The 27,952-nt window shown below is 34.6% G+C and overlaps 1 protein-coding gene across 17 annotated transcripts in view; it reads left to right on the forward strand.

Moving 5' to 3' along the window:
* Positions 1-27,952, forward strand: part of NRXN1 (neurexin 1) — a 1,058,130-nt gene that overhangs the window by 334,148 nt on the left and 696,030 nt on the right. The window contains exon 6 of one of the 17 annotated variants that reach the window (XM_069494606.1): positions 26,325-26,344. The exons of the other annotated variants lie outside the window; for them this stretch is intronic. Within the exon in view, the coding sequence (XP_069350707.1) occupies positions 26,325-26,344 (20 nt within the window). The remainder of the gene's footprint in view (positions 1-26,324; positions 26,345-27,952) is intronic. 17 annotated transcript variants of the gene reach the window in all.

The raw sequence follows: 27,952 nt of genomic DNA on the forward strand, positions 1-27,952 counted from the left end.
ACCTAAAGTGGATCCTGATAAATACAAAGTGTTTAATCAATGTTGAATGGCTGGATAGGTTGATGGATGAGGGGACAGGTCCATTTCTTCTTCATATGCATATATTTCCAACAAATCACTTTTTCTGTAATTATACTGGCTGTAGTTTTCCTGCAAAATAAAACAAACCTCCCTGAAACATCTTAATAATCTTACACACCCAGAAGTGATTCCCAAACTGTTCAATGTAAACATCTTTTAGGAGTTATCCCGACAATTATCTTTCTTTTGTATTCTACATAGAATGGGGGATCTCATTGTGTTTTTACACTCATTTCTACCAGAAGAGAAATATTAAGCAATTTAAATATTGTGCTGTAGGCATTGCTGCAAATTATAACTTTAACAGCGCTGAGTTCACATTATTTTCATTCAAATACATATGTAATTTAGTAAATAAGCACCCTTTTGCTAGTATTGGTAGAAAAACTAATTAGATTCAAATATTTCTTTTTGAAATACTTCAAAAAATATTATAGTTTCTCAACTAATAAATTGCAGTTAAAAATGTACCTGGATAATTTACTGGGTTACAATAGAAATATATTTTAACATATCTATCTTTAGAAATTTTAACATATCTATCTTTAGAAATAAAATAAGTAAGCAAATCTCAGAGCTGGCATTCTTTCTAAACTACTCTCAATTTTAATTTTCATCACTCTCTTCATTTTGTCCTTTAAAAAGTCACATTGTCCACTGTTACTGTCCACTTTGCAGATATGTGCAGGTTAAAAAAATACTAATTAAGTAAACAGTCCATTTTCCAGTTTAGTAAACCAGAACCAAATAATGGTAGCATTACATTCGATGTGATCCAAATGCGGTGTTTTGCAAATAATAAAGATATGTTTGCATTATAAATGCATAGTGATACAAAAGCAAGTTTGATTTAATAGCTATGTTTCATAAAGAGATCTTCCGTTTCAGTGAAAAAGTTTCACTGAATATAGCCATCTAAATGTATTTAATAAATTTAAATATAATAATGGTCAACCCAGTTTTCTGTAAGTATCATGAAAAGTGTACAGTATTTCTCCATAACAGCCAGAAAACTGAACTACATATCATTTTGTCTTCACTTAGCATCTTTTCTTGAAACTCTATGCGGTGAAATACTGACATTCACATTTTCCTCATAAGAAAACTGACATGGGGTAGAGGGGGAACCTAATATCAGAGTAAATAATTGTAACACTGATTTTCCCATCTTGTTGTCCTAAGACTTCTATGAAGAATTCTATGCTCCTCCTCTAGGGATCTAACTTCAACTTAAAATTGCAAATCACGTTCATCAAACATGTGTCTTCTTTTGACCAAAGACATTATATGACCAAGGCAAGGGTTCTTTGTAGAAAAACAAAAAGTACAGCCACATTTAAATGAAATCATGGTTTTAGATTAACTTTAACAATTATACCTCACTTTAAACAACAAACAAAAAATTCACAAGAAACTTACACTAGACTAACTTTAAATTGTGGCATTTTTTGACATTAGTAGTTACAGGTACAGCTGATAGCTGATGATACATACTGAAGAAACCAATAAAATTTTGAATCAGTGTTGAAAAAAATCAAATTATTTAATTTCCTGTGGTATGCTGTGAATGTCAACGGAGATTAATAGCTATGCTAGCAAATTATGGCTATGTATCTTCAAACGTAATGTAGCAATCATTAAATGTTATGGATCATCATAAAAAGATTTGTTCTCATTGATTTTTACATGTATTTTTACATTAGGTTAAGTGCTAAGTTGAATATTTAAAAATCTAATTGAGAGCTGAAAACTAAAAAGAATCTGATAAAATATAATGGCAATAGAAGATGTACACAGATATGCTAATAAGCACATTTTGTTGTCTTTTTTAGTTTGTTTCTTCCTATCATAAAAACTGGTGGAAAATTTCCATTGTTCTACAAAGTTTTATTGCATCTATAGCTATTGTCTACTTACTGGAAGCTTAAATTCTATTAGTTTAACAAAATAGCAAAAAATATTGATGGTTAAAATATACTGTTGAATTAGCAAAGTTCCACTTCAGTCATTAATTCTTTATTTTTGTACTTAAAAAATGCGCCATCACATTGAAACACAAAAGCTTTTCCCAAGGCTAACACGCTTTCTTACAGTACAAATTCACTCCATATTCTTACTATTGATAACATACATTTAGTTACAAGATGGGCATACAATAAAGAAAAATCAATTAGTGTGACTTGAGGCACAATGAATATTAAATACATTTCTGATGTAATAACTAATACCAGAAGAAAAATGATTTGAAAATAATACTGATAATATAAAGTAAACCAAGAAGATTATAAGATAATATTGTATGATTTTACTATGTTCAGCAACTGGAAAATCTGAATTTTATCTATAAACTAAAATTTAGCTGGAAAACAAAATGATGTATTGTTTTCTGTACAAATAGCCAAATATATTAAACTAAAAGAATCTATTAAGTTTCTTCTACTATATGCAGACTGTAAAGTGTTATTAATCTTCTCCATCATTAGTTTCTATAGCAACTGCAGAAATCTTATGCTCAAGAGAAATTATCTGACATTTGTTTGCATTGTCAGAAAAAAAAGAAAAGAAAAGAAATAGATCTAAGCTTTGTAGAAATCAGTTTTTTAAAGATATGTTTCAGTTATACATTTTGAACCATTAAAGCAGACAAGATCCACAGATAGATGCTAAAATTAGTAGGCAAAAGTTTAAGAAGAAAGAGGATATTTGTGTAGTCTTACAATGTCTTTCAGGAGGTATTAATGACACAGTGATAAATAGTATCTTTTTCAGTGGAGAAACACAAGCAGACACCAAGTAAAACAAATGATCAAACTTAAGATCACCAACAATGACACAGCAACATCATTTACCCCCAGACATAATGCACTGAGAAGGGCATATCATTTCCGGATATTCTTACAAAAATGCATAACCTCAATCTAATCATGAGAAAACATCAGATAAACCCCAACTGACGGACATTCTACAAAATAACTGATCAGTACTCTTTAAAAGAGTCAGTGTCTCCTTGGTCCTCCCACCAAGGGGACAAGGGAGACATGACAACTAAATTCAAGGTGGGATCCTGAACAGGATCCAGGGACAGGATAAGATTGGTGGAAAAAGTGGTGAAATCTGTAATTTGGTTAATGGTATTGAACCAGTCTTAGTTTCTTTTGATAATTGTCCTATGATTATTAATATATAACATTAACATTAGAGAAGCTAGGTGAACAGCATACATGGTAACTCTGTGCTTTCTCTGCAGTTCTTCTGTAAGTCTACAATTATTTTTATTAAAAAGCAAGTCATACACTATTGTTTACCTTATAATAAAAACAAAAGCCCATACCCATATCTTACTAAAATAATGAAAAAATATGTAGCATTAAACATATGGAAAAACACTTGTAAAATATCCACTTTACAGTGGTAAAGAAATGGTTACTCTGTTCATATGGATTGGTGAATAGTTTCTTACTTGACCTTATAGAAAACTTACGGAACATGCTTGATGTTTTTTCAGTTTGAACCAACATTTAGGAATTGAGCAGAGTGTGAAAACACCTGTATTTATTCTTTATTTTCTAAATTTTTTAATTTTTACATATATGGTACAATGCTACTGTTAAATCCATGTTTACCCTGGATAAATACACCCACGATAAAAAAAAATAATTGAAGACAGTAAGATAATGCTGACTATAGATAGATGTATAAAATTGTATGTATAAAATTTTAATTTGTCCATAACAAAAAATGTTCTGAAAATTCTGGTTCATATGGTCTCCCCTCTGTGAAATAGCCTTAAAAATTATGCTAGAGGTACTTTTCTTAGAGACTACTGTTCTAAATTGAGGTCTGGTGGATTTAGTATATTTGAGTAGCTGTGGGCAACCCAATATGTTTTTTCTAAAATCATTATTTGTATCATATCAGTTTCTTTACCTGTGTACTCGGGTTACTATATTAGTTTACATTAATTCTACTCTGGGATGTGGTTATATATTTAATGATAGATGGGGATAAGAAGAAACTTTTAAAAAATAATTATTAGAGAAAACTACTCTATTATATAGTATTTTAATCAAGGGGCACTTTTGTAACCCAAATAATTGTCATGAAATTTGGTATAGCTGTCTTGTCCAGTTTCTTAGCTCTAGTTAAGTAATTATTTAGCATTATGTCATAGCTCCAGTTGAAGGCAATAAATGGTGATTATGAAAGTATCTTGTGAAGTTTAAAATATTTTTGATATTGCTATTTATTTCTATTATAGTGAATATTTCACACACAAAAAAATACTTTTTAATCTAAAACTTTCCAGGGATTTTTCACAGCCTTAAAAAAGGTAAAGCTCAATCTCCCTAATCCTGCAAAAAAAAAAATGTTTTAAATATCTGTTTGCTACCTCATTTAATAAACTTCTGAACTCCACCATATTCCAGGTCTCATGCCTGTCACTGGGGTACAAAGGGAGGTAAAACTAGGTCCTGTCTTCTGGATGCTCACAGTTTAGATCCCCAAACTTATTTCTTGATATTTCTCTGGGTGAACTCTTTTTTTCAGACCCACTGGTCACACACAGTTTCCTTTGGGCCACCACTCTTGCCCTCCCACTTCTCCTGCTTAGATTTCTTTCTCCCCAAGTCCACACACTTCATACGATCCATCACCTGGAGGTCCTGAATCCCCTGACCAGAACTGTTCTCAACAATTTTTATTTCTACATTGGAAAACTCATCTTCTACTTCATGAACATGATGATGCATCTGTATTTGGATCTGACCTTTCCTCTATTTACCTCCTTCCTTTCTCTCACCCCAAAAGAAAACCTTTGATTATGAAATTCCCGCTTTAAATCCCTATTCCATGATGACGTAAATCTAAAGCACAAAGCTGATGATATACATGCCCTGTGACCTGAGGAGGAAAACCCCTATGCTTTTAAGGCTCTCCCTACTTTCCAACATTTACATGTCATGATGCCCAAGAAAATTATGACATTTGAATGGCACCTTGAAGTAATGAGGAGGCTGCTTGCCTCTGATTCTACCTAGTTGCTCCAAGCGTGGAAGTATCAATACCACTGCAAAACTGTCCAGTTTTCAGTGCAACCCAACTCACTGCACTAATTAATTATCCAGGGTGATTGCAAGGGTAGTATTTCTTCTTAAATCCTGTAGGGAATATATTTCCTCCTCCATGATGCATGATATGCAATTAACTCCATTTATATTAATTTCTGGATACCAGTATTTGACTCAAGGATACACTCAGTAGTGATTTAATAGGCTTGTCATAGATTGTAAACAAGCAGACAAAAATTTCTGCATATTGACTCTATTTTTTGACTCTGAGCCATTCACTTAAGCTTGAACAGCAGAACACTAATTAAGGAAGGAGTGCCTGAGGGAACCACTCTTTGTCTCTGTTTTATGGTCTCACATATCATATAATGGATGGTCCTTGAAAACACCAATAAGACAATGAATTGGCAAATCAGGTATGACTCTGAATAGTAGTAAATGGAGCACTCTGTTGAAAGAAAAAGGGGAAGTTGAGATGTCAGATGCTCTGTGGGCTACTAAGATTGAAATACTGTTCAAAATGCCTCACAGCTGCCATTGTTTCTAAAAGGCATCTTATTACTCAGGGACAACCCAGGAGAAACTATCATTAGATGAATAATGTACTGAATTCTTACTTAGTTTAAGGCATTTTGTTAGACCATAGACAATAGCACATGTAAAAATTTTCTAAAAAATATAAAGCATTATACAAATGTAAATAATGACAAAAATGATAGTAAATTTTGTGGATGGGACATAACCAAATTTTGAATATGTTTTCAAAACTCTGGGAACTTTCAATGTAGTTAGAATAGATAAAACATACAAAGATGCAATAATAACTAGAAATATAAAGCCAGGGATAACATTAGAGCCATATAAGAGATAAAGACAAGAAGGAAAACAGTGTTTTAAGAAGGAAAATATCATTTTTGACCAGGGAAAAATAGAGCTTCTCAGAGAATTTAAATTTTGAGCTGAACATTAAAGGATGGATATGAGGAGAAAACTCAGAACTCAGATTAAATGCACCAGTATCTCAGTGAACTTCCTTTGGTTATCCGATTTATATGACATTCTATCCTGGTCCCTACAAATTAGCAAAATAGCCATCAGCTCCATTAATATATCATTACTTGCAGAATGCTGTTTATTTCACAGCAATTGATACACTGAAAGAAACTAAAAATATCTTTCTTATTCAATGAACATGTGTAACCAATATTATGTCCTTCTAATAATTTGAAGCCCTTCATTCACCCAATGCTATTTGTAACACTTCACTAAATGTTAATAGAAGAAGCCCTCTGTTATTTTACTTCTCTGAAGATAGCAATTATGAAATTGTCTCTGCTGAATAGCAAACCATGCTGATAACATGCAATTAAGATGCATCATCAGAAAAGGAAAAGTACAGTTTACTTGACTGAGTTAAATTTCTAAAAAGGAAAGAACTTGTCTTAATTCTTTTTGGATTTCTCTATATTTCACATTTGTAATATTTTTTGTCTTTAGAATAAAATCACAAGCTTATAAATGATTAGCACATTCCAATTGTTTTTGAAGAAGGAAGGAATATAGTATAATAAAGCAAATTGCATTCAAATAAAACAAACAGAAAAAGTATTTTTCCTTAGCTATTTAAAAGCAAAATGAGGTCATTTCTCACTGTCTTCTCTTTTATATGCCCCCACTGTGCCACCCACGTGTTCTCTAATCCTAGAATCTATAAAATTTTTTAAATGGTCTTTAACACACACACATATCCTCCTTCTGTGCTCTAGAACTTGGAATTAATGTATACTGTCTACCTTGTCTGACCCAGAATTCTGGGTCAGTAGTTCTAAAATATTATAACAATGATTCCCACTGGTATTTAAAGATGTTCAACTATTTTTTTACTTGCATGGTCTATTCTGAATGATGGAGCTTTTGATCTGTGGTTGGCTACTTCTTATTTGCATCAATTTTGTTCTTGAATTTTAATTTTGTGTATATATAAATAAATATTGTATATATATTATTTGTATAACTATATATAATTTTGTATATATAATATATAAAAATGCTTGAGGAATTAATAACATCCTTCACCTTCACGTTTTTATCTTTGCAAAGAAATGATCTTAGCTCTAATTAGCTGTGACACCTATTTTCCTGAGTGAAAAAATTGTTCAGAAGTAATGCAAAGAGGAAAATACGAAGTGTCAGTTTCTGATGCAAACAATATAATTCAGAGTAAGATACAAACTTGTGAGCACCCCCACTACAATCATTTATTCCCATGAAGCAGACAAGGCATATATCAGCATGCCTATACCAAGTGTATTGAAGAACCGGAACTCTCACATACTGCTCATGAGAAGGTAAAATGGTACAACTACTTTAGAAAATAGTTTGGCAGTTTCTCAGAAACGTTAAACATATACCTACGATGTAATCTAGCCATGCTCAAGGGTAATGAAAACATACTTCACTGTAGTGACTTGTATCTGAATGTTCATAACAGCTTTAATTGTAAGAGACAAAAACTGGAAAAACCAAAACATTCACAAACAAACATGGATTTATCAGCTTAGAAGATTCAAGATCAATGCAAGATAGCAAGACTTTTTACTGGCCTTCACAGCTACTTGAATAAAATATCTTAAGGTATGAAAGGGCATCCTCCTTATAGCCCAGATAATGTTTTGGGAGTCTGTTTTATTAAATAGTAGAAAAGTATTAAATCTAGTACTTGAAATTAGTATGATAATTAAAAGTTGACCTTACTGTAGGTCACAAAAATTTTTTAATCTCTTATTCATCTGTGCATACTGAGGAAAGAAGTGGCCTGTGGAGACACTAGTAAACTGGACTCTATCAAAGCAACCAAGTTTTATTAAAAGAACAAAGTTAATTATGCTTTCAGTTTATCACTTTTTTGATGCTGTAAAGGTTAACATGATTTGTTTTTTCTCTTCAGAAATCTCACATGTGAAAGAACCAAAAATTACATAATAGTTTCTATTTGAAGGATAAACATCTTTTTGCCTTTTATTAAGAATTATTGTTCTGCACAGAAGGTGATAGCATTAGGCTATTTTTATTGCAAAATAAGACTAAAATATATCATACACATACAGGGTTTTTTTTTTTTTTTTTTAGGAATATCAACTCCATTTCCTATTACATCAACCTACAGTTTTATCTTAGCTTCAGAGTGAATATCAAAGTATGTGATTTGGTTTCTAAACTCATGGCAGAGTTTCTGGATGAGATGAGATGAGATGACTAGCTTCTCTATGCCCAGACAGTGAAGGACATTGTGCAAGCCAAAATTAACTACAGATACTTTCCTGTTAAATCTTCCAAAAGAATCAAGAGCTTTGCTTCTGGTTCCACATGGGATTTCTGGGGCCATAGTTGGAGAAGGATGTTTTTATCACCAGTGGAGAGAAAAACAAAATAAAAAAACAGTGCTATCTTTCTATTCTCTCCATACACACCTTATTATACAATCTCTTAAACATTGAATTCTCAACAGTTCACTTTTAAGCTAGAAATTTAGGATGAATATTTTATGCTGGATGGCTTAGGCAAGTTTCTTTGAAGAGGGAAGCATGCTGTTCTTTAGTTTGTGTTATAATTATTTTCTTTTCTTTAAGAGAGAGGAGGAGAGTCATGCATTCTGATTGGAAAATGCACATGGTATTTGGCATGTGGATTTTCCAATGCCAATTTCAAGATTACTTTTAGCATTTACAAATTATTTAACTAATTGATTTGTGTAGTTGTGCATTTGTCATCTGTCTGCCTTAGTAGATTATAAACTCCAAGAGGATCTATTTGTTTACCATTGTATTCCTACCCCTAAGCACAGTGCCTGACCCAGAGTAGGAGCTCCGTAAAGACTGCACTTGTTTCTTAAGAGTAAATTAATGAAATTAATGAACAAAATATAATTTTAGTATTTGAATAATTGTTTTCCTAGAGATAAACACAATTGAGATGCAGATGCATAGATTTAGAAAGCAGGGTTTCAGCTATTGGAAAATAGGCCCTAGGTATTTTTAGTCAATTAAAATTTTAAAAAAGTTAAAAAAATACAAATATTCTTAAAACTTTAAACTCAGAGTTGTATTTGGGGTATAGGAAACTACAGTATGAGAAGGAAATAGTGGATAGAGGGCATATTGTTGTACATATAGATTGTGAATTCTGGATGATTCATATGTGAATTATGCATATGCATTTGAAAGTTCTAGACTAACTTTTTTCTGCACTGAGAATCAATTGAGATTACCTTTACTGCACCAGTTGTCATATATCCTAAAGAAACACAAGTAATTGTGAAATTAGCTCCAGCAAAACAGAATGAAAAAGGCAATTCTAAAATGGGACAATGTGAAACACTTGTGTTTTGAGTTTTCTCTCATTTTTGGTTTATCTAAAGAGATAACTTAGACTTGATTGCTTATGTTAAACTCTGTCACCCTACACTGTAAAGGCCCCATAGGATCAGGAATAGTCAGTTTCTTATCAGAGATCATAGATAGGAGGTCAATGCACTAAAAACAGGGGAGGGAGAGGAGCTGAAACTTGAACAAAAGCCAATGTCTAAGGAGCACAAAGAAGAGCCTGAAGGTTCATTTACCTGAAGGAACCAGAAATCCTCTCAAGATTCATGAATCTGAAAAAAAAAAAAAAAAAAAAAAAAAAAGAGTTGTGAGAACAAGCAGCAAAGTTGTAAAGAACCAGGTGATTGTCCAGAGAAAAAAATTTATTTTGGAGGCAGAAAAAAATATGGTATGTGGATGGTGTTTCAATGAGCAAAAATGTAGGATGAACAGCTTAAGTCAAAAGAACATGCTAGCAAGAGTAGCCTTGGGAAACACTGAAGTGATGAAGATGTCTCCTCCCTCTGGCCTTTATCTCCTGTATCTTGGTTTATTATCCTTGGGCATCAGTTCTCGAAGAGTGGTTCATGGATCTTAATGATGTATCAGAACCAACTGGGTGTTTATTAAAAAAAATAAGGCTTCTCAGATGCCACTCCAGGTCTAGTGAATGAGAATCATTGAGGGTGGGGTTCAAGAATGAATGAATTTACAATCCCTAAAAGAGTTGTATCGTCCTTCTTGTTGGGAAGTCCTGGGTCTACACCTTCTGTGTTAATTAGCATCCTCATCTTATCCCTCACCAGAAAGAGTTGAGTTGTATCTTACTCTCCTACACAGAAATTTCCTTGTTCAAAATTTTCATTGCTCCTGAAACCAAAGGATCAATATTTGCTATTTGATACCCTAAACTCTTCTAATGTATTAATTAGAGAAGGAATAGACATGTTTTGTAAGGATTGTCTTTGGACAATCTCCTCACTTTTGATATGTTAACCATTCACATTTCTCTTGAATAGAGTTTGAAGAGAGAAAAGTAGAACATTGGGTATCAGGATATGTTTGGAAAAATGATCATTTCAGTATGTCTCAAAACACACCGTGTAGGTGGCCACTAACTGCCTGTGCAAAGATCTAGCCCTGAATATAGTAGGGCAGGTGTAGTGTTCAAAATATCGAAGGCAAAATAGAATTAGCAGTTTTTCCGTGCAGATGATATACTTTTCTCAGTTATGCAAGCTGTGGTAAGGACATTTTGTTTAGTTTGTAGCATTTCTGTACCTGATGGGAGGAATTGAAATAGACTTTATACATGGCACCCTCAGACTCTTGAAAAATATATATCCTAGGTACATTGTAATATCAACATTGCCACATACTCTGTAGGGAGTGACAGTCTTGAGGAATAATACAAATAACAATTAGGAGGAATTGCAGTGATGGACAGACCAAACAATTCCTTTCCTAGTCTCTGCAAGTCTGAGAAGACTTCAGGAAGCACTTCATGAATATAACAATAGGCCTGCCTGGGGAGAGGCAGCTACCATTGTGTTTTCATGTCAAGTATTTCAGTTTCTAACTAATATAAAAGTATTTGGGATAGCCTTCAGATGATGTATCAGAAGAAGAGATAAGCTCTTTTGGGTTCTAAATGATATGAAAAAGTAAAATTATTTTAGACAGAAGGGTAAACCCACACTCTGTGGAATCTCATCATTTTATGAAGGCATACTGATGCTATCACTCATGTTTACTGTACCGTAGAATTTTCCAAATGTAGCAAATAGAAGACCAAACCAGCCTCTAGGGCTATGTGTCTGTAGAGCCCTTGGGTAATTACTGGGGATCTTTAAGGCACAAGCAAGGAAAAGTGGAGGCCATTAATAAGTTCTAGTTGAGCAATGTGACAGAGAAAAGCATTATTTATGTTTGCTAAATGGAATAAAACTGGTTTCTGAAAAAGGAAAGAGAGTCTCAGGCTCCTAATTTGTTTTTGGACTTGGGCAGTCCATATTAAATGGAGGCTTGGTTGAGGAAGCAGCCTGCACAAAAATGTAGGTCTAAAATAGGATCAAAGATATATCTCCCCAGTTCTTCTATGAACCTTTTCCTGAACTTCCTCTTTCCTGATGAGTTAGGAACCTTGTCTTTGGTATCAAAGAAACCTGAGATACTTTTAATCCTGAATTTGTCACCATTTTCTGTAAGAACCTAAGCCAGTCACCTCTAAAACTTAATTTCTTTATCTGTAAAATGTGAATAGTGAAGGTGCCCACCAGCATATATACTGGCGAGAATGAGCACTAAACCCTTGACACATGAGGTAGGGCCTTAGCCATGAACCTAAGATTGGAAAGAGAGAGAGTTCTTTCCTGTACAATTTCATACTACATAAAGACCCTCCCAACATTATTATTTTGATATGAGTGTGCACACATGCACACACACACATTATGATCATGAACTTTCTGAGGTCAGAAACTTTATTTCCTTTATCTCTGTATATCCAACTCTCAGATCAGTGCTCAGCACATAGTTGAGACACCATATATATTTCGGGAGTATATTGCTGATGAATGGACTCCCTGAAGTTCTGAGAGGTCCTGCTCCAGTATTTTGGAGCACTGTAAATTCAAGTCAGAAGCAGCCAGCCATATATTATGGCACTGGCCTGCTTCCTGGAAAATCCAAATACTAGGTGCTCACATTGATGTAAACCAGTAGCCAAAGGTCCTGCTTATATTGCCAAACTTCACAACTATGCTAACTTCAGGTTACACATTACCCTTGTAGGAGGTCTCTTTTCCTTCCCAGATGGATTCTGAGGAGGGGTTCTGCTTCCTTTCCCAGGCCTTAGTTTAACATGAATTGCCCAAGTCTAAAAACAAATTAGGTCCATGAGTTTCTCTTTTCTTTTTCAGAAGCCAGTTTTACTCTGTTTAGGAAACATAGATAGTGCGTTTCTCTGTCATATTGCTCAACTATAGCTTATTAATGGCCTCTGATGTTTTAAGGCTGGAGAACTCCACTCTCTTAAAAATCCAAACAGGTTACTGGTATTAGGCCATGACTTAGTTGTGGCATTGACCTACAAAGATGTTTCTTTCAAGTCATTTTATCTCAATATTCTTATGCAATGTGGGGATGGAAAAGGAGGAGCTGATGTTCTTTATAGTTATAATACTTTTGAGCGAAGGAAGGCATTATGGGATGTTAAGAGGACAGCTTTTGCAGACAGACAGATTTTAAAGGATTTATTCTAAAACCGCAAATATACTAGTTCTGTTATCTTGAATGAACAACTTAACTTCTCAATGCTTCTGTTTCCTCATCTGTAAAATCGGGATAATAAAACTTACTGCAAAGAATGTTTTTGATAGTCAAATAAGATGATATGTTAACATTGTTTAGCCTAGTGTCTGGCAGAGTAGGAGCCTCTTCTGATCTTCCACTGCCCCAAGGGGATAAACTGCAGTGGACAGGAGGCATTCATTTATTTGATACGTTTGCTGAGTGTCTTGTGTATACTAGGCACTGTTCTAGGTGCTGAGATAAATCATTGAACAAAACAGAGAAAAATTCCAATCCTCATGGAGCAATTTTAATGATAATTCTGTTCTTTAATATAAAGTAAAAGTATACTTCGTAGATTCTATTTTGTCTTCAAATCTTCTAATATTAAAATAGAAATTAATTTAGGGTGAAATCAAAGCAAAGTCAAGTCTATATGATAGTTATAATTTATTGTGAGATATTAATCAAGGCATTGATTAACTTTCAGAGGGTAAGTTCTGTTGAAGATGTTTAAAAGTTGTAGATTCAGAAAAAGAAAGAAAAAAAATCTACAAGTCATATTAAAGAATAGACAACTAATTTTTTGTTTATAAAAATATGAGGACTGTCCAGAAAGTATCCAGCCAATGTTAGTATAATGAGAATGATTACATGGCTGGATCTCTCCGGACAGCCTTTGTATGAATGAATATATAACTCATAATATGCAAAAATATATTCCTAAATAGTTTGGAATTTAAAAAAGTATCTCTGGTTATTAAATCTGAAGAAATTTATAATCTTTTTAAAATTATAAAATTCTTAATTTAAGTCACAAAATGATTTTTAAATAGGATTCATTCCATTTTTCAGGCTTACTCCCAGACAGTATGTCAATATGCTGCATACTTCCAAAAAAGTGATTTTTAAGCTTCTTACATCAAAAATACCTCATTGTTTTCTTGAAGGACAATTATTATCCTGTACACACAAATAAAATGGATTAAATAATAGGCCTATCAAATGAAAATGTTTTCTGTGCAGATGAAAACTATACGCATCAAACATAATGAAGTTCTTGGTAATGGCTAAATGCTGTAAGAAGTGTCCGGTGAAATGAAACGTAGTTTAGCACATAAAAAAGTGTTCATTGGCTAAAGAACAATGGTTTATATATTTATGGTACAATAAGACCTTGTGTCATTGATACATCTGACATTCCTCCTACCTGATGGAGCCAGCTGTCATAGTTCATGCCATCTTGTGTGTGTGGCATAGAGGTGGGGAGTGCAGTGGAGGCCTGAAGGAGGGCCAGGGTGCTGAAGCTGGGTGATGTAGACAGGCAAGCAATGCTTCTGGCCTCCGTTCCTCTCTAATAATTCCCCTGAAGCTATCTTGTTGAGTTCACAGCTCATTCCTGAAGTAACTAAGCCTACCCACTTAAAAGGCACTGTTTTAAGTGCCAGACTGTGATGTGTGCTGGAGAGTCTGAGATTATACAGCCAGCTCACAGGAAGCTTATACAACTCTAAAAAGGAGGTAAGCAGCTCTTCAAAGTTGGACAGCATGTGAATATTGAGAGATAAGAGGAAGCACCTTTACTAGTGTGACCAAAGAGGAGGTGATATTAACTTTGGACCTGGAATCTGGCAAAATTGCACTTGGGTACCGAGGATGGCAGAGAGAAAGCATCAGCAAAGGCTCAAAAGCAGGAAATGTAGATTAGTCTAACAGAAGGTGGTGATGAGGCCATGGAGAAAGGGAAAGGAGTGGGAAGGAACTTCCAATGAGTCTGTTTTTGAATCTGGAGGCAGAACAATTGCCAGGAAATGGAAATGAAGGGCAAAAGTGACAATTATATTCCTAGAAGATATTCGTAGTAAGAATAATTTAGATAATTTTTTCCCATTATGTAATTGACCCCTGTGCTCCCTCCAGCACATACACACACACACAACAGTGAATGCATTTGCAGTAAGTGAAGGACACTGGGTTTTCACTAAAGAGGTCAGTGTGTGAATCCTAGTTCTGAGGCATACCAGTGATGTCACCTTGGGCTGGTCACTCCTCCCTCTGAAGTGAAGGTACACCCACCTGCTCTTACCTCAACTAGGGTTGTTTTGAGGGTGAATCAAATGGACAAGGTGTGAAGGCTTTCTGGACCCTGGGATGGGCTGTGTAAATGTAGGGTTTTTATTATAGGCAAAAATTAAGTAAAATGAAGATTAAAGCCAAGCACTTACACATTGAACCAAACAAAACCAAAGAAACAAACAATAGAAAGGAAAGACTAAGACCTACTGAAAGCATATCAATGAAATAGCTATTCTTGTATCTTTATTCAGAAGCTAATTACACAGGCTAAAAGCCTCTTCTGAGGGTGGAAAGAGAGACTCCTCTCTACTTGCTAATTTACTGTTGTCAGAGCTGTGGCTGCCGTTCACTGTGACTGTATATGAGAGGAAACCCAATAACATGGTTTACTAGTCCTGGTTCTGCCACTTCTGGCCTCAATAAACCCCACAGCCTCTTTCTTTCTCTCTCAATTGGGGATAATAATAGCTCAGAGCTGTTGTAAGGGTCAACAGATTATCCTTGTGATTTAAAGGAAGATGAGAATTTCAAGTGTAAAAGAGTTAAAAAGACATTCAATTTCTTTTTTTTTTTTTTTTCTTTTTTTTTTTTGAGGGCAGAACATAGCAATCTTATCTCATGTCTGTCCTCCGGTCCAGACTGTACCTTAGTCAATAGGAAGCACAGATACTCACCAGTTCTCTGGATAAAGGAAAGTACTTTACAAGTTCAGTCCTGACCCATCACAAGGAACAACAATCTTTAAGGAATTTTGACTATCATCAGGTGGCATCAGTCTAGGCCCTGGAACAGAACAAATGAAAGACAAAGATCCTTGTCCTCTGTCACTCACATTCCGCTATGGGAGAGGGACAGCAAATATTTAAACATAAGTAATAGAATATTATATTGGTAAGTACATAAGTTCTGTGGAGAAAAACAAAGCAGGGCACTGGGAAGGCAAAGTGTGGGTGATGTTGGCCCACAGACTTGAAGGAGATAAGAGGGCAATCTGGGAGAAGAATATAGCAGGCATAGGAAGGAGCCAGTGAAAGGCCATGATCCAGGGAATTGTCTGGCTAGTTAAAGAGTCCATTGGGAAGATGATTGTGGCTGGAGTAAAATGGTGGGCCTCAGGCTGATACTGAAGATGAGCTCACAGAGGTAAGGACAGGTCAGATTGTATAGAGTATAGGCCATCTGCAGGACTTTGGCTTTTACTCTGAAAGAGATGAGAAGCCACAGCAGGGTTTGTTATTATTTTTTTGTATTTCTGAAGAGTTTGTAATGAGATAGGAAAATGCTTGCATCATTATATTAAGTGGGAAAAGCAAAATAGAAAAGTTACATGCTAATAGTTTTTATTTCTGAGGATATTGTTAATTTCTCTTCCATTTAATTTCTTTTTCCAAAGCATCCAAACAAACAAACAAATGCAAATACTGTAGGGTAGCCTTTTTTTTTTTAAACCAGTGAATTAATTTAATTGGTGGCATTGCTTGTAATGAAGATATTTTGTCTCAAGTGTGAGATAATGTTATTGCTGAGAAATTTTTTTTCTTTATAAGCTGCTACAAGGCTCCAGGAGCCCTTGAGCTTGGGTGTGGTGGTGGGGGCATCAGGGCTGCGGAGTAGGTTTTCCATCATGTAATTACTGGTGATGATTAGTGTAGCACAAACAGAACTCCTATCATGGCAGGAACGAAGAGCCAAGAGAAGCAGCTTAGGCTACTGAATGTATTCACCCATGCTTTTGTATACAAAATACATATTAGATGGCAAATTTCACTTTTCACCTACAAACTTCAGTTAGTACAAATGTTTAAATGGAGCAACAAATACATAGCATCTAGAAACTCAATACTTCTTGATTGAGCTTTATAAACTCTCATTTTGCTAAATATTTACTTATTTATCTTGTCCTCACCTTGTGACTTTCTCAGACCATTTTCATGGCTTCGGAAAGCAGCTGTTCTGTTAATAGTGTAGATTTAGCTGCTCTTTAGAATATAGAATTAAAAGAGCTGCTTTTTTAATTGACACCTCTTTTGTTTCTAACTCTAAAAGGTTACTTAATTTCTCATGAGTGGGTTTTTAGCCAAGGGGTGACATGATTAGACTCTAGGTTTTGAAAGGATTACTTTTCTTTCTTTCTGCCTGCCTCTGTGTGTGTGTGTGTGTGTGTGTGTGTGTATGTATCAGGGATAGACTGAAGGACACAAGTTTGGAAGTTTTTTTCAGAGATCCAAAATGCTGGTGACTCAGACCAGGGTAGCAGCAGTGGAAATAACGAGAAATGGTTAGATTCTGGATTTATTTTAATGGTAGAGCTGACAGTTTGTAATGATTTTATCTAAGCTTTCAGATGCCTAGAGGTCAATACCTTCCCATTTCTTTGTATTAATAATTAGATTGAAAAGTGGTTTGAATTTAATTGTATCACATTTATATGTCAAGTTACCCTTAAATAATCCCTGGTCTAAGAATTACTTTTCTTATTTCTCCTTCCTTATCTCTTTGAGTATTTTTCTTTGTATAAATCTATAATATGAAAAAGAAATGTCAATTTACACCGTTACAAAGCTAAACTAATTAATATACCTTAGCGATGTGTATGTGGAGGTCAGTGATTATCTTCCAGCTTTCAAAGTACCATAGTCCTAGTTTTCTGCCCTCCTAAAATGAAAAAAAAAACAGCACAAAAAATCCCCACAGCTACTCCCCACTCACAAGTATTTTGTTCCCACAAAGATGCCAATATTTAAGTCTTAAACTAAATCATACAATGGAGCTTTTTAGCAATTAGCAAGTACTTTTCAGTTCTCTTTGTATATCATTTTACTTCCAAACAAACATAGCAACCTTATCAGATTAGAATGGCCCAGGTTTTATTCATCAGAATTTCTCAAAACTCATCCTGATAGAAAAGCATATATTCTTATCCTTAGGTTTTAAGCTAAAACAAATTTGGGTTCCAGAAGCAATGGCCTTGGAATATGGAAGGAAGTTTTGAAGGCTAAATAAAAATCTATGAAATGAAACCCTTCTTGATTCTTTAGTAATATCAGAAGAAAAGCTGCTTTTTTTTTTCCTGAAAAAGAAAAAAAAAAAAAAAAGAAACAGAAAGAAAAATAAAGGGAAAAAGAGAGCTATATTTTTTTCCAGTGCTTGCTATTTTCCAGAAGAAAAGTAGGGCTAAACTGGTCAGTCCAATTTACCGTGTAATTGTACTCAGTTTATTGCTACTCTTAAATTGGCCACATTACTGTGTATCAAACTATCCCAGTTTTCCAAACTTTTCTATTTTAAATCGAGATCTGACATGTTGTTTCCAGGTTGCAAATTAATTTGACCATTTTTGCTTTTTTGTTCCTTGCTTTGTTCTCCTGTTTCCCCATGTTCACTTGGCTGCACAGTGTGCAATGGACAATAAGTTTTGTTTAAGCATCATTTGAGCCTTTTTATGGAGTCCTCGTATTGGCTACTGATTAGATAGTCAGTCTAGAAGGGAAAAGGGTGGGTTGTATAGTGAGATTCTACCTGTGTTGTGTGCCTCACTGACAGCCATTATGTTACAAAAGAAAAAGAAGGGAACAAAGGAAGAGGCAGGCAGAGGATATGGTGATGGCATCTGAGCTCTAGCTTATTAATAGAAGCGTTCCAAGCCAAATGAATCCTACGGTAATCATGAGACAGTAGCGCAGCAGGCAAGTCTGATCATGTGGTCAATATATTTATGTAAAATCCAAATGATTGTAGTATACTAATACTTTGTGTAATTGTATGTTAAAGTAAACTTGAACTTCTCTGTATTATTTATGTATGCATTTGTGATTCAGCTTCCCTGCCTCTTTTTCCTGTAGAAATATGTATTTCATGTAGAAATGTGTATTAAAATAAATGAAATTTGGCCTAAAGCTGCCTCCACACATATTTTAGCTTTGATGTAAAGGTTTCCCTGTACATAATGAACTATATCCTAACTTGGTGTGTACAAAGAATGCAACCTAAACTGAAAGTATAATCTTGTAACAAGTAGCTGAGTCTCAGCCAGTCATAGCAGTTGAACCTCCAACCAATCAGAGGCTTAAAGTTACCAAACATGACTGTATAAGGCAAATGCTGACTGCAACCAATCAGATTATTTCTATATGCCACTTCCTTTTCTTTGGCTATAAATATAACATACCATATGTGATGGGGTGGAGCTTTCTGAACCATTTTGGTCCAGACCAATTCATGAATTCATTCTTTGCTCAAATAAAGCCTGCTAAATTTAATGTGCCTAAAGATTTTCTTTTAAAATATGGTATCAGCAACTTAATGGAGATAAATAGATTAAGAATGAGCCATTAGCAGCATGCATTTAGATGTGAAAGTTAATTACATATGAGTGGAAGTCAGTATGATCCATGTGGATCACGAAATGGCTATAAAGAAAAAAGAGGACATAAAAATACCAAAGAATACTAAAAAGATGAATAAATGAAAGAAAACAGAAAAAATAGTCAGATACAAATGAGAGATGGTTAATATCATTAGCCATCAAGGAAATACAAGTTAAAACCATGATGAGATACAACTTCACAGCCACTGGGATGGCCATAATAAAAATGACAGATAATAACAAGTGTTGCTGAATATACGGAGGAGTGGAAGAAACCCTCATGCATTGCTGCAAGTAAAACTCTGTAGAACAATTTGGCAGTTTCTTAAAGTGTTAAGCTTAGATTTACTATATGACTCAGCAGTTCCACTCCTAGGTACCTATCCAAGAGAAATAAAAACATTTGTCCACACAGAAGCTTGTACACAAATGTTTATACATAGCAGCATTATTCATAATAGCAAGAAGCAGAAACAAATGTCCATTAACTGGTGAATGGAAAAGCAAAGAGTAGTATATCAATATAATGAAATGTTACTGTGTTCCACACGCTATATGCTCCAACATGGATGAGGCTCAGAAACATTATGCTAAAAGGTCACACATTACATGATTCCATGTTTATAGTGCAGAATAGGCAAACCAACACAGACGGAAAGATCAGTGGTTGCTAGGTTAGCCTGGATGCGGGAACAGGGAATTTGCACATGGCTTTTTTTGGGTGCAATGGAAATGTTGTAAAATTAGATTATGGTGATGGTTGTATAATATTGTAAGTTTTTCAAAACCTATTGAATTGTACACTGAAAACAAATGCACTTAATGGTGTATAAAGTATTTGTAAAAGATACAAATGAAGAGGAAACTTGAATATAGAGACCCGGAAGTCCAAGAAGGCAACATTTCAAAATGTGATGGGAATGACAAGTGTCAGTTGCAGAAGAGATGTGTGAAAAAATAAAACGGAAATGTAATAAACCACTGATGTCATGTCACCTCTCTAATTTTACCAGGGGAGCCATTCTGTTGCTAGCCCACCCTGCAGGAGTTTGCTGGAAAATGCTCCATTACTCTGGGCTGCAAACCTGTCCTGTGGCCACAGAGCAGCTCATTAAGACCCTACTGTAATCTGCTCGTTTAAATAGGGTTCATTATTCACAGAATGTTAGGATTTGTTGCTGTTTTTTCAGTGCAACTCTTGGTAGACTATTGTTGTACTGTGCTTATTTTAAAAGGGGTTAATTAGGACTAGAAAACTGCTCCTTGTTTATTATAGTTCCGAAGCCCCAGTACAAGCTGTACTAATCCTATCATTGTGAGCAATGCAGAAAAGAAGAGGTGGGGTTGGGGGTGGGGGGTAGACTGGAAGAGAACATGCTGTCAGCAAGTTCACATTCTTTAGAGAGATAATTTTCCTTTAGAAAAGCTCCTAAAGATAAGGAGTCAACTTTTATTTTTCAACATGATCAGAGGGTATTCTATACAGGAGAGACTTATTATATACATACACAACACATAGATCACTCATTTTTGAAGAATTGCAAGTAAAATAAAATAACCCTAATAAAAGTACTCAGAGTTACTTATTTCTCCTGTAATTTAATTCCCAGGACCTTACAATGTCTTTGGGTCATTGTTATGGATATCGCTTATTTTCTTACCAGTTATTAAAACAACCTGTGGTTAAAAGAAGTATTCTGAACATCAGAAAATACAATTTACTATAATCCATTGATTCCCTAAAAACCAAAAACAATAGAAAAATAGGTTTGTACCGTGTAGTTTTCTACCACTTAAAGTTGATTCCAAAGTGTTGGCTAAAATGAGTTGTCTATTATTTATTTTTTATCTTCAAATATTAAGGATCTTAAAATTTTAAGTTAGACAATCTTAAAAGATAATTTTGTACTTCTTGACTGGCATCTTTGGTTTAAAAGTCAGCAGTTAATTAAGGACACAGTCAGGGGGTTTTAAAATAGACTATGAAAGACTGATTTCTGTTTGTTGGTTTGTTTTAATAGCTTGTATTAGCAAGTGTTTTATCACCCGAATTACAGTGAGGTACAAAGAAAAATCCTAGGTTTCATTGTCTGGCATTTGGAAAAGCGCCTATTTTTCAGCTTGTTTGGGCATGCATAAAATGAGCTCACAGAGTGTTTGTTTTTCTGACCTCTGGAATAAAAAAGCAACCTGACATTAAAGATGGGTAAAATACTGGGCTGCTGCCGATAAGTTTATTGGTGTGTTTGCTGTCACATTAATTGTTTGGAAGCATTTTTATTCGATGTTTAAACTTCACAGCAGTTTCTTATGAGGATCCAAGGGAAGAAAGCATAGAACTGGAAAAGTGAATCATCCTTCCGGAACTGAGTTGACATCTCCGCAGAAACAATGTGCTATGTTATCACACCGAGTCAGGAGTCCTATGCCAGTTGCTCCCACTGAAATTGTGTTTTATCACATATATGAAGGCAATAACGAGGAGGTCTACATCACAAAGCATGGGCCTCACACTCAGGATCTTTTCTTGTATCTGAACTACTTTCTAACTCCCTCACCATAGCTTGAATAAAAATGATGCCCTCCGTATATTGCTACCACAGCAGACATTTATATTGCATCTGCACACCCAGAGGACAATGCACAATTGAGGCAGTTCTTCAGATTCTTCAGGGCTAAGAGCATTTTTGATTGGAATTGGTAAAATTGGGAGACAGAAACAGCTGGAGGATAAATATAAATGCAACCAGTGTCCACTTTATTTTAATCTGGATTTAGACCACTTGTGGCTATTAGACAGTGAGAATGTAGATGACCACAGCTGCTTCATTTTTCTTCATTTTAGGGACAGAGCAAGGGCAGTGATGACATTGAGGATGTGTGCACAGCCCTCAAGCAAATCAGTGCCTTATCAGTGAATTCCGTATTGGGCACCAAGAAGAGTGCTAGGAGTGCAAAATCTCCTTGCCTTGAAGGAGTTGCCTTCTAGTGTTAGCATTTTCAGACAATAGTGTGTGTGTGTGTGTGTGTGTGTGTGTATCCATTTTACTCTGATTGCACTTAATCTTCTCAGAAATCAAGTGATGCAATCTTTATTACTAGTTCCATTTGACATGATTTCAGAGACATTTAAATAACTTAACTACAGTCACAAAATTGGTGGCAGAAACAGACCCCCCACCCTCAAGGAAAGAGAGACCAACACACAATAAAAAGAAAAAACAACCAATCTAACAAATAACCGAATGAACAAATTTCTGTAAACAGAAATTTTAAGTTTGATTCTCTCATTTTAATCCAGGGCTCCTTATTTGCATCTGCCCCTCTGAAGTTTTGGGAACTATGGAGTGTTCTACACAAGGAGAGGAAGCCAATTTGTAATCTGGAGGCATTTCTATGACATTGTCTGTGCTAAAATGTCTAAAAAAAAAATCTCAGAATTACTTGTGATCCCTTTGCGTGTTTGTGTGTGTGTGTGTGTGTGTGTGTGTAACTAATTGTGTATTCTTTTCCTTGAAAGAGGACCCCTTAACTAATACTCAATTCAAACTATCCACAATTTGAAAATTTAAATACAATTCTAACTATTGTTCATCAGTCCTATGGGTTGATAAAGGAAAAATAAAGACTCTACATCTGACTGGATTTTAAATTAAGTTGAATTTACTGCCGGGAAAATCAGGGAAAACCTGGCTCAGCACAGAGGTATTAGATCTGAGGAAGAGGACTTCCAGATTGACTGACAAGGAAGAATTCAGAGGCCATTAGTTTTGAGGATTTACATGGATATACATTTATATAAAAGAGAACAGTCCCTTGGAATATGTTCTCATCAATCAAAGGCAAAAGTGGGCTCACAAAGGTGAGGGCTGAAGGATCCATGAAGGAAATGGATTGGTCAGTCTAGCATGATGGGTTACAATGGGGTGGGAGTGAGGAAAGCCTGTTTCCTGAGTCAAAATGCATTTGGGCTTTTTCTGAATTTTGTTGACTCATTAAATCTGTTGATTGTGTATAGAATAGTTGAATTACACAGGTCATTAAGTTCACCATCAAATCATAAAGATCATCATCACTATTTTCCTTGTATTCCTGGTCAATTTTGGAAGTGGTTGCTCAGGTGTCATCTTTTGAGGCCCTGACCACTTGTTATCTTGCAGTCTCTCAACCCTCCAAATACAGGGTCATGCAGGGGATAAGCCTATAACAAATTATCTTTATCAGTTTGATAGCTAGAGTGAATTCCATTTGGTAGAGGAAGATGCTTGGAAATACATCTTTTATATACTCTGCTTTAAATTTTGTCAGCCTGGTTAAAAAACATAACTCAGAAATAGATCTACTAAGGGATTTTCCCTGACAAAAACGTGATGGAAAATACTTTCTACTTAATAATCTCATTGTTACAAAATACAGTGTTGTGTGAAAGAGAAGAGGGTCTCTGTGGGAGGTTTTGCATTATGTCACTGTTGGCAATTGAGTCTCTGTAGAACCCAATGTGATTTGACATCTCTTTGGCTTGACTTGTAGAAGGGAGCTTATTGATGTGGGATAATTCAAGCACATGGCAAAATGAGTCTAAATTAGTCATTTAATATTATCAACTTTTTCTCTGTTATAAAAAATATATACACTGTAGAAAATTTGGAAGTTACACGAAGGTTGAAAGATAATAAACATATACAACACAACATGGTAAAATTCTGGTTTCTTTCCTTCCAGAAATGTGGTTATATCTCTATGTATATAATTGTAATCATATGATTTATAACATAGTTTTGTGCCCTACATTTATTTTGCTTAGTTTTATGTGGGCATATTTTTTCTCTCCCACAATAGATGATTCTTAGTGACTGCAAAATAGTTCATTCTAATGTTGCATCATAAATAATTTAAGCATTTCCCAATAGTTGAATATTTTAATTATTTGCAAATTTTCCTATATTTTAAGATGGTAATGGACATCTGGCATACAAATTTTTGTTCATGTCTCTGTTTTTTTTTTTTGTTCCTCAGGTATGTTACTTGGAAGTGAAATTATTAGGACAAGGGTAGAACTTTTCTTTGAATTTTTATACAAGTTGCCAACTTATATTCCCCATAATTTCTTCCACTTTCACTTCCACTAGTTGGGGTACCAAAAGCATGTCTTATTACATCTGACCAGTGATGAATGTTGTAACCTAGAAACAAAACAATTTCTATTTTGTTTTCCTTTGTATTTCTCTGGATGTATATTAAGTTGTATATTTTTTCATAGATTTATTAATTACTAATTTACAGTTTTATGGATTTTTTTATGTTCTTTATTTTTTTGGAGGGTTAAAGGATTTTTCTGAACTGATTTTAATAATGTTAAAGATTTTATACCTTACATGTGTATCCTGAGTACTTATAACAAGAAATTATGAGGCTCTCAAAAGTGGAAAACAAATAAAATAGCTTATATTTTCTCCCTGTCCTACTATCTATAAGTTTCCACTTTCTTTCTTCTTCAGGACAATCTTCAGAGAATGATCTAAATAAACATGTCTAAAATTGAGATGCATCTCATATATAATTTGTTTAGCAAGTAATTATTCAAGAGGATCTTCTATTGCACAAATATTCTATAGAAAACCATTAAAACATAATGCCAAAATTGAAAATGTTATCCTACATAACATAATGCTTGACCTTTGAACAGATCTTTTATATACTTAGAAATTTTCTTTTTAGAAAATTACTTGATCTTCATATGTATAGTCTTTCTCTCATCCTCTTCGTCTCCTACCCTCTTCCTCACCTTCTCAAGGGAATCAGATGCATTCGAGGGAGGAATTGTGTAGTAATGGACATAAAATGGAGGAGTTCAGAAGGATGGTTCAAACAGGGAAGGTCCTCATGGTAGGACTTGAGCTGACTCGAAAAATATGTGGCCAATAGAAAAGTTGAGAGAAGAAAGAGAAAATAAAAGTACAGAGGCAAGAACAATTATGACATTTGAGGACTCATAAGAAAACTGAGTTTTCTATAGCTGAATAATTTAACCTACCTTGTGTCACTGGTATGAAAATAGATTGATGTGATTTATCTCTGTTTTGTCATCCCATAGGAAGTTCTCAGATCTGCAGCCAAAGAGCTAGCTCTCCTCAGTTTGATCTTGCATATCACAGTGCACTCATAAAATCTGGAATGCCATCTAAGGAATCTCAAACTTTTTGAATACAAAATGTCTTTTTCCACTAGCCAAGAGTCACCCCACTCACTAAACAAATTGACCAATTTCAGAGTATTTCCTCCTTCCACTTGTCACGGATGCAGCATCTGGCTGGGACAGAGTGCTGCTGGATGCAGAAAAGTTTAGGAAAGTTCCAAGGACTCCAGCTGGCTAATTCAGTGTGAGGAGAAAATCTGCCAACAGAAGAGCTGCCTTCCACCTGTTTTGTCCTGATTCTTTTCTAATATATCTCCAGTCTCATAGTTTCTAGAATTTGCCAAAATCTTCCTGGACTTGAGCTCTGTAAATATCTCCGTACATCCCTAAGATATTACCTGCCCTTTCCACCTGACTTGCCTCTTACTCTGTATATCCCACAATCCAAAATATCCGTGTCTAGGAAAGCCCTTCTAGTGTTCTGGTTGAGTACCTGCCTTCAAGGCACATTTCAGTTTTCCTTTCTGGATGGCACCTTGAACAAATGTAATTGAATGGTTTGTTTAATGTGTGATTAATATCTGCTTTCTTTTCTTAGTCTGGGAGTCATGTAAATAAAAACCTTTCGCGATCTTATATTCAGGCAACAACTTTCTTTTAGCTCTATAATCAAATTTGATTTTTACTTTTAAGCATAGTGAAAGGGAGTAGATAATAATGACAGAAAACTTTATTTATATTTTGAAAGGTTTATTTGGTTGATTTTTAGTTCTTGTGCTCATGTTCAAATTGTAAATTAAATGATTATGAATTAATTCATTCAACAGATATTGATTGAGTGCCTGCCTACTCGGTGCCAGGCACTCTGCCAGTCCCTGGGATGCAGTGGTAGACAACCACCAGGACAACCACCAGGACAACAAAAAAAACCTGTCTTCAGGGAGCTCATATTTTCACGGGAGATGTGGAAATAAATAAATATTTCATAGTTTATGTTATGATAGGTGTTATAGAGAAAGAAAAGTAAAGCCAGGTAAAAGGGTATAGCAATGTAGTTGCTATTAATTCCAGAAGAGACACTCTGTTATTTTTATTCATTCTTGTATTATTTATTTTCTCTTAGAAATGAAGACTTAGAGACACTTTCTATACAGCTTATAGAAAAATGTTCATTTCTGGGATGTGTCTTTGAATGTCTATTTAAGTCATATTTTGAATGTGTATGAATTTGACATGTTATTTTCAACATCAAAATCAAGAAATTTATTATTTGTGCTTTAAAAAAAGAAAAAAATATATTTTAAAAAAACCCTGTAGATACTCCCCATCGTATTTAATTGGCTTAAATTACAACATTTTTATTTACTGAGTTAGTGTGGTGAGTGTTGGACCTCAATAGTGAAAAAAGTGGCTATTGGCATTTTCAATGTAATTTTGTCCCTCCAGGTTGTTATTAGTGAATAATATAGTGAAGAATTTTCCTTCAACCTGAAGGATAGACTAAATAAAGAGAACTTGGGGGAAAGAATATTCTCCAGTGAACTGGTAGAAGCAAATTTTATTCCATTCCATAGACATCTATCAGAATGGTTTATTCCTTATTTTCTGATTGTAGAGTCAAGGAGATTAACCATTGAGGGATTGCATGTTTCCAGTTAAATTTGTTGTTTATTTCTTTTGCATTTGCTAGTCTCCTCAGAAACTTATAGGAGTTGTTCCTTGCCATAAACATAATTTAAAAATAGTATTGCTTAATGGCTATCAATATGCATATATAAGTCTGTTGAAAGAAAGCTATTTTCAGACAGGAAAGAATAATATAAAAAATAAGCATTTTTCTTACCAATTCAATTACCAAGCGTAATCAGGACAGAAGACTAGAGTGGGAAGGCAAAAAATATTGACTGGGTTTTCTCTCAAATAATTACATGTATCAAATTAATGTTGATGTTTAAATCATTAAGTTTTTTTCCCCCACATGAAGATTCTAGGAATATAAAAAGCTTACCCAAACATTACAAAACTCTGGCTTTATATAAGATTTACATAAAGAAAATAATACTACCTTACAGAAGGATACAAAACAGGACCCCAAAAAAGTAGAAAAACAAACTATGTTCCTCTGAATAGGATGATTCAAGTTCTGAATTAAATTATAGATTTAGGACAATTCAATTCATAATCTCAACTTGGGGGGTTAGAGTTGAGGAATTGTAAAACTAATAAGCCATCATAAATTCCCATAAAAGGCTAAGTTTTTTGACAAAATAACAGCATAGGTGAGTGACCAACATGATACTGAAAGGTACTGTGAAACAACTATAATTAAAACAGTCTGGTTCTGACACAGAAACAGACAAAAGGTGTAGAGAGGAAATGGAGTCTAGAAATAGATCTAAATAAATATGGAGTTTAGTGTCTGATATACATGATGTTTAAAAACTGTTAGGAAAGGATATAATATTTAATAGTGTTGGAAGAACTGATTATACATGTGGAAAAGAAAAATTAGATTTCTCTCCCATATTCATATAAACACTGAATCGATGGTAATATTATAGAAATGCTAGAA

Source organism: Eulemur rufifrons, chromosome 19, assembly GCF_041146395.1.
Source record: "Eulemur rufifrons isolate Redbay chromosome 19, OSU_ERuf_1, whole genome shotgun sequence".
Lineage (NCBI taxonomy): Eukaryota > Metazoa > Chordata > Mammalia > Primates > Lemuridae > Eulemur > Eulemur rufifrons.